Source organism: Cavia porcellus, unplaced genomic scaffold (genome assembly GCF_034190915.1).
Source record: "Cavia porcellus strain 051 isolate PalLab524CR breed Dunkin Hartley unplaced genomic scaffold, mCavPor4.1 scaffold_1, whole genome shotgun sequence".
In the NCBI taxonomy this organism is placed as follows: domain Eukaryota; kingdom Metazoa; phylum Chordata; class Mammalia; order Rodentia; family Caviidae; genus Cavia; species Cavia porcellus.
This window is the reverse complement of record NW_026947484.1, coordinates 71,415,742-71,424,091: the sequence shown is the minus strand read 5'-3', so window position 1 is coordinate 71,424,091 and position 8,350 is coordinate 71,415,742. Positions and strand designations below refer to the sequence as shown.

General features: G+C 35.5%; 1 protein-coding gene across 2 annotated transcripts in view; it reads right to left on the bottom strand.

The window, feature by feature from the left end:
- Window positions 1–3,389: 3,389 nt before the first annotated feature.
- LOC100728538 (aldehyde dehydrogenase 1A1) overlaps window positions 3,390–8,350 on the bottom strand; it is a 78,806-nt gene continuing 73,845 nt past the window's right edge. For both annotated transcript variants that reach the window (XM_023566061.2, XM_003472218.5), the window contains one exon: window positions 3,390–3,964. In XM_023566061.2, coding sequence (XP_023421829.1) covers window positions 3,892–3,964 — 73 coding nt within the window. In that variant the 3' untranslated portion in view covers window positions 3,390–3,891. The remainder of the gene's footprint in view (window positions 3,965–8,350) is intronic.

The window sequence follows — 8,350 nt, the reverse complement described above, 5'->3', positions numbered from 1 at the left end:
TTTCAAAGTACATAAATATTCTTGTCTGGTTTCTCATAAAGATGGTCATTGGTAAACAAATATGGAGATGAAATATTTTCTTTAAAACCAGAAGCCCTTTTTCGATTGATTATTGTCATTTCAGTAATGGTTTGGTATGTTTCCTGTGTTTTCCTCTCAGCCCAAGGCGGTTTGACCAACCTGATTAAATAGTAAACATGCTTACAAGTTGCCTCCCTGGTATGAAGCAATAGAAAGACCGAAAGAGGCAATGGTAGCTGAATAGCTTGCTTATGCATTAATTGTTGGATCATGGGAAGAAATATTATAAAAGGCATTTAGAGAAAATTGTGCATAGATTGGATGTTGGGTGCTAATATCTTGTCAATGTTAAATTTCATGAATTAGATCATTCCACAGCAGTCTTGTGAAAAAATGACATTATTTCAATGAAAGCATATTGAAGTATTTTGTGCTAAAGGGAAATGATACTTAAAAGTGTGTCTCAGAGGAAAAATGAATCTATTCAAAGAACGGGAGTGATAAAGTCACCACAGGAAAATGTTAAAATTTAATAAATAAAATGTTATTTTTTGTATGACTATCATATCTTCTTTAAAAGTTTGGAATTATTTTAAAATAAAAAGTTAAAAATCATCTTCAAGCATAAAACAGCTTTGAGCTTTAATATTTAGTTTCTTCTTATAGGCAAATGACTCTTTAAATAAAAGACTTGATTAAAAGTAGACAAATTCTTAAAAGTTGGTGATAACTTGGGTGAAATCACTTTAGGGTGATACTATGTTTGCCTTCCATGAATATTTCTATAAATCAGAAGTATGCATTTAGAAACTAAATTTTGTAAAACTATTCAACACACAATGCTAAAGTAAATGCCCAAGAGGTGTTAGTATTTCTCTAGTGTAGATATTTCATGAGGTGATTTGGGAATTAGCTTTGATGCTTATGGATGAGACTGTATTTTTCTCTGAGATGGACTTTCCATACAGAATGTGAGGGCCAGTTCAGCTACATGCCCCAGAACTGCCTCAACCCCCTACAGATAATTCTAAGTGCTTTAGCATGAGGCTTCACCACTCAGGATATTATTTTGGGAGATCTCACAGTCCTGGTGCGTGACAATGAGAGCTCTGTCACCCAGCTACCACTAAAGTTGAGTTTCTAGTGACTCTAGCTATCATTTTTGTTATTCCATTACATTTATTTCCCATAAACATTGAAAAGCTCAAGTGCATCTCCAGAAGAAAAAAGTCCCAGGATAATTTAGCAAATAAAATTATGCTGGAGAATGCAGATTTTATGTGAAAATGTGACCCGGTTATTAGAATACTATGAGACAAGCCACAAGAAGGCAAATGTTTTGCTGATGGTATCCATGTAAAATTGTAGTTCTTGGTAGATTTTGGCACACATTTCCCAGGGAAAAACCATTTTAGAATTTATTATGCTCTCTTGAATTATATGCAGAAGCGTTTGAAATTGTCTCCCTTGAGTTGGGTCTATTTTGAATTGATCACAAAAATTTAAGAAAAATATTTGCCCCTATTTTTCCTTGACTATTTTGAAATAAATGCAGAAACGCATATACTGAAAAAAATAAACAGAAAAAAAAGAAAAAGAACTGAAGAAAAGAAACAAAAGTCAAAAAATGTTCACTAGGTTAGACATTTGGGAATCTGAGAACTGATACTGTCTCTGCCTGAACAGTGAATTCCAGTTTCGGTTGCTTAGTTTGGTATGGTTTTCCTCCATGTGGAGCTGAGGACAGTGAGATCATATTTGTGACTGGAAATTATCCATGGACTAATAAGCTACTCCCTCACTTTTTAAAGTTTTAAGAATTATTACGACTTTCCTACAAACAATGGAATACAAATAATGTCCAGAGGCTCAGGACCATCTAATATAAAACAGGTATTTTCTGTTTAATCCAGTAATGTCTTATTTATACAATGAAGATTTAATTTTTAAACATTTAAACTTGCTTCTGGCTTTTGTCTTTCTCTGTGCCCGGTCTCCTTTGTTATACATTACAGTGTTGTGGTTGGATTCCACTGCAATATTAACTTGTCTAGCTAATTAATTTATTTGCACATGGTTTTAAACATATCTTTTTAAAATGTAGGCACTGTCTAGTTTTAGGAAAACACAATCCTCCTCTGTGTTTGGTTATTTTTTTCTTCTCAATATCCAGAGAACTTTCAGTTTTCCCCAAGATTGAGGCTTCTCCAATTCTCAAAATGGTTATTGTGCCCTAGTTCTCACAAGGTAGTCCAGTTACTTATTTGCCAAACTATCCAAGTTGGAGAAACTCTTAAACTAAGAAGCTGATAACTTTCACTTATTCTTATGTTGTTATAATTATCACAGTTATCGGAGTTACCAGAGTATCTGTCAATCTAAAATGATGAACTATGCTATTCATATAAAATCTCAATCTGGGAAGCAAAGTTATCCTAAAGGTCATTAAGTTTCAATTTTATGGTATTGAACTAAGAATATTTTTAGATATTCTCTCAGTTTTACATGGGCCAAAGTCACTTCCTCCAAAGGGGCTCCACAGAAGAAAAAGAAGGCCCTGGCTTGTAAGGATGTAATTAACTGTTTCACAGAGGCATTTTTCCAGCTGTTCTGTTTTAATCTTCAGATCTCTCACTAGTACACAAAGTGCTGCCTTTTGCAAAATTTGCAACTTCCAGCGTGGATTTCTTAATATAGTATTAGACTAGACAGAGGGGTAGAGAGATAACCTCTCTACTAAAATATATTTGGAAAAAATATCCATTAAAATAAAACCAAACAGGTTGTAGAAAGTCTCAGAATCCACCCCACCCTGCTTATGTGCCATGTGAAAGTCTGGGAAGAGACCACCTTGTACAGGACGTCATCACTTGCTTTCAAGGGAAACATGTCCTGAGAGACCGTGCTGCGTGAACTATTACACATTTTCTCCTCATTAACCCTCACATTCAGTTATGATTAATCTTCACGACCTTCAGTTAGACTTCTTCACTATTTCTTTGGCACATTATCAACTCTTAAGGTTTTTAGAATCCTGTTTATTTTAAACCCACTTTGGGGGGATTGCAGGGATCTGTCTTCGTTTGCTTCTAAACTGTAACACCTGGAGACACGGCCCCTTACTCTTCACCTGTTTTGTACTACACCTCTTGTTAGGAACTCAGCAAATACTTATGAAGGACTAATCCCAGCGATCTCCAGAAATGATATGGTTTCAAAGATTCCTCTGGAAAGTGAAATATGTGCCTCCACCCTTGTGAATGAGTAGATTTTAATTTTTTGTGCATCCTTATGCCAATTTAAGACTTCTCAATCACCATAGCACAAACTTATAACTAAATATTTCAAATTGAGTAATTCAAATTGAATACGATTCATGCAAGGGTTTTATTCAGCTGCGTAGTCAGCGTACAGTTAAGAATTTCATTTGACAAGCGGACATGGCATTCCAGGAAACATTTCAAGGCGCTCCGTGGACGTCGTAAGTGCTGGAAACAGAGCACTTTATTCAGCAGTTAACACGAACAGGAAGTACTTCAAAGAATCATTAAGGGAAAAAGGCTAAATGACTACTGGGCCTGTACTATAAAATGATTATCCTCAGAATAAAGAAAAGCACACAGTTGTGACAAAACTAGAGAGATCTCACATCCAATTCTATCCATTTCATACAGGATAGGATTTGGGGGTCACATGTAAAAAGCCAAACGATTCGTTTACAAGAAGCTACAAGCTGATGTTCAGTATTAAGACTACTACAATTAGTGTATGTTTAAAAAATTCTGAAAAAAATTCATATTTAAATTCCACTAAACTGGTGACTATAGGAGATGCTAAGTGATTGAAGAATCCTCTCCCCATTCTTGTGGATTATGAGTTCTTCTGAGAGATTTTCATTATGACAGTTTTGACCTCTGTGTATTCATGGAGACCATATTCTCCCCTAGAGAGAGAAGAAAAAAGCACTCATAAACACTTTTGAACACTATACTGCAAACATAACAATCCCCGATTAGTACAAATACGCTCGTTTATCTATCTAGAGACAATAAAATCTTTTTCACATAAACAGAAGCTAGCTGACAATCACCGAACATGCATAAACTTCTTTTGAAACATATTCACTCTTTCCTTACATGCCTTTAATTGATTTTGATAGAAACGGAATGTTTTTACATTATTCTACTTGAATAAACAAGCTTCATCTTCTCAAAAGACAATTCAACTCAATAAGATTATCATGCTTAATATCATTTGTACTTAAATAAGACAGGTGGGTCACAAAAAGAGAAGTAGCATCCTACAGTCACTCAAGGGTTGTAGCACAAAACTGTAAACTGAAGTAGAACTGTTAGGTACCCTCTGCTGTTGGCACAGAGTTGGTGAAGGCAGAAAATACTGCCATGGTCATTCTGAGGTATCCTAATCTTTTTGCAGCTGTAATTTTAAAACATTGTTAGATCTTGGAAAAATAAAAGCCTGAACTTGATCACTAGAATTTTATTTCCTTTTTGATAATTTATATACTTTTTAAGAAGGAAGAAATTTACCTAAATGTGGGTTTGTGACAGATTCTCTGCCATTTGCAGATACTAAGTTCCCCACAAGTGACTGGAAATAAACATGAACCAATCTGTTCCTACCATGGACTCTTGTTCTCAGGTCTGTGTCTCCTAGCCCTTTTGGAAACTACGATTAACCCTTTTTTGAAGGGTTAGGAGAAGGATTGAGCTCGCCAATTTTCTATACTGTTTTGATGAGAAAACTAAATTACATGTAGGGAGACTGTGCTTAAAATCCCAACACTTAGGCACTTATAGATTAAAAGAGGAGTCAAATCTTTATTCTTTCTTTTCCCCTTCCTGTGATATAGACAGGTATAGAATACATCTTTTCTTCTGAGAAACCTGGTCCCCTTAAAGATCATTTTTTGGGTGATATTCTGAAAATATCTTTTGAAAGCTACAATGAGTGTGTTCTCCAAAGTAATTAAAAGGTTTACTTACAGCTGTCTGAAACCCATTATATGATAACATTTTAGGAAGTATTTTATCTCCCAAAAGCAGATAAACAAACCCATGATTTTTGCCAGTAGGCTTTTCTTGTATTTGGGCTTACAAAGGCACTTGAAACTCTCAGGAGAGTAGTAAGTGTGATTGTTGTCATGCTCAGGTTGAAATAGGTCCTCTTCCTTAAGATTCTCAAGCATATATTATATCCTCCATAGGAAAACAAACAAACAAACAAAAATCTGCTTGCATTTCTCTTTATCTTGCTAGTTCTGTGCTTCTAAAATCCTCAATTCACAAATCACTGAGGATTTCATTCCAATGCTGATTCTGAGGCAGTAGGTCTGGAGTGAATGAGTTCTCACGCTACATTTCTGCTACCTGCTCACACAGTGTTCAGGCTTTTTTCCCACGGTCCACACCAAAAGAAAACAGCCTTGGTGAGCAGTCATGTCTGTTTTTCATTCTGTGCTTTGGAATGATTTTGTGCTAGGTAAGCAGGCACAGAGGAGATTCTGGCTGAGCTGACCTGGCCAATAGACAGAAGATTTTTATTTGAGCTCTTGCTATAAGCCCGTTTGCCAGCATCCTCTTGTTCCCCTTTTTGAAAGTAACAAAAACTACCTTGTGGGGATACTGAGAATCAATTAAATGTGAATGTCCTACCAATCAAGTCTCAAGTTATCCATGTTAACCCTTGTGAGAATGAGTGCAGTCACCTAAAGGGAGGGATTCCTACCACTGACTCCATCCCAGTGCAAAGCCAAGGATCAGAGTTTCAAAAACTGAATTTTGTTATTCAGTATTATCATCAAACATATTGAGGTGGCTTTTAAGTGCTCTGCCCCCAATTGGCCAATATTGATTTTTTTTTATTATCATTATTATTTTATTTTTTGGTACTGAGGATGTAATTCACGACCATGCACTTGCCAGGCAGGCGCTCATGCTGCTGAGCTAAATCTCTGACCCCAACCAATATTGCTTTTTTTCCTACCTTTAAGGACAAATTACAATTTGAAAATTGGGGTCATTTGAGATGATTGCTTCAGTGAGTCCCTGTAGACATCCTGCAGCATGTAACTTGTTTATTATTATTATTAGGTTCACCAAATTTATTATATATATATATATATATATATGTTAATAGTGATATTCTTAGCTGAAATTTTTGAAGGAAAAATTATCTATACAGTGTCATGGGTATTAAGGAAATTATGGCTGGTTGATTCCTGTTTTCAATCCTTTTCTCATTTGATTTCCTTATGCTTCAAACTTACTAAAATTTTACCAAATGGTACTCAACAATTGACATATTTTGCCTCCTGTTATTTCATTCACTTTGATTATTCTATCAACTTTCCCAGAGAAATATGTTTGTTGCTGGATCAGCAGTAAATCAGCAGGCCTGAAATAATAACTGATCTCTCTATTAGCTTCTTGTGTGCAATGTAATTGATTGTCAAAGAATTATGCAACAATGAACATTATAAAGAGAAGAAACAAGATCAGCTTTAGAGTTCTTATTTTGGGGCAGTTATAAGACCAGTGATTGAACATCATTTAACTCTCACATAGTCTTTTTTTGGTTTGTTTTTTGGTACTGGGAATCAAACTCAGGACCTTGCTCGTGCCAGGCAGGCACTGTGCCACTGAGCTATATCCCCAGCCCACCTCTCACATAATCTTAAAAAAGGCTGTTAACATCTCTTTAAATAGAAGTAATGAGGCTCAGGTGTTGAACAACCTGAACCAGCCCCATGGCGGGCCAGTGATGGAGTCAGGACTCCGTGCAGGCCACTCAGGCTTCTATTCCAGTTGCTCTGGGGTCTGTCCACTTATCACTGACCACTATCTATGGACTCAACCACATTCTAAAGATAGCCATGGCTTTTCATCTCTCCACTAGTAAGATCCAAGCCAACTTTCTTGGGTTCAGAGTATCTTAATCTCTATCCTATTTCTCTTTAAAATCATTTGTCCCATTCCCAGAAACCCAAGCAAGTGACCACATTCCCCCTGACGTGTCGCATGTAATGTCCCTTTCAAAGAAAACCCTCTTCCTCATTTGCTGGCCTCTCACACTAGCTTTGTAATGCAGATGAGGGCTCGCCTTTTCTGTGAAGCTTTCTCTTACTTTATCAATTATTAAATTTTTATCCCCTGTGCTCTCATTGGAGTTAGAATTGTAGAATTTCAAATGTGGAAGGAATCTCAAAGACCTGCTTCTTCCCTACACTCTTAAAGCTTGAGCTTGTTCTGTAGTTGAAAATTAGGAGAGTGTGAGTAACTGTGGAGTCAGTGATGCTCAGATTTTTCTGTCCAGTGCTTTGCTCTGCACTTTAATCACATCTTGGACTTCACAAGGTATGAACTCCAGTCTGCTGCTGCCCAATTAGTTCTGTGAGGGCATTTTCTAGTCTGTATATTTTTTTTTTACATATTCCTCCTGCCACCACCGTTATATAGAAGATGGCACAGAGTGCCATGTGTCTGGGCTGCCCAGGGCCATGTCCGCACAAGAATGTAAACTATGTGTGTTGTGAAAATAGACAGGTCATTATGTCATTCCTCCATTTCTGTTTCTGAAAAGATAGTTATTTCATTGTAATTTTGCTAATTAAGACAAATGGCAAAGCTTATGGGGTTTTTAATATGCTTGTAGTGTTTATAGCTGACCCACTTTACTTGCTGTTAACAAACTGGGAAGCTTTTGGTATGTTTGACTGTAAAAACTTTGTGTATGATGCATCATCTTTGTCTTAATGAAATTTTATTTATTCCTAAATGCAAAAATATTTTTTTAAAAATATTTTTTGAAAAATTAATCACAGTGCCATACTGCTGTGTGTACATAGTATGTGTATATTAACAATTCTATATATCTTGGTTTCAAAAGGAACCATGTATCCATAAATTCAATTATATGTATATTTTCAATTGAGTCACAACTATAAAACATGTTTTCCTTACTCAAATTTCTTTCTAGGTTTATATTTTAGTGCCAACCAGATAATTTAAAATTTTAGATACTATATCATTAATATTTTGGCAAATGAGAATCACTCATCTTAATGCTAAATCTTTTAGTATAAGGCATCTAATTTATTTCAAAGATATATTCAAATAATTAAAGTGTTCCTTACATATCTTATAATCACCAATTTAGTTTCTCTTTACTGGAAATTTTCCCAAATGAATTACATTAATATATATATCCAATTTGCAATTCTAAAAGAATACAAAAATCTGATCACCAATGTAAAGCACTTAGTATGACCCCTTTTAACAGTAGAAGCTTAGTAAATTTTATTTATCTT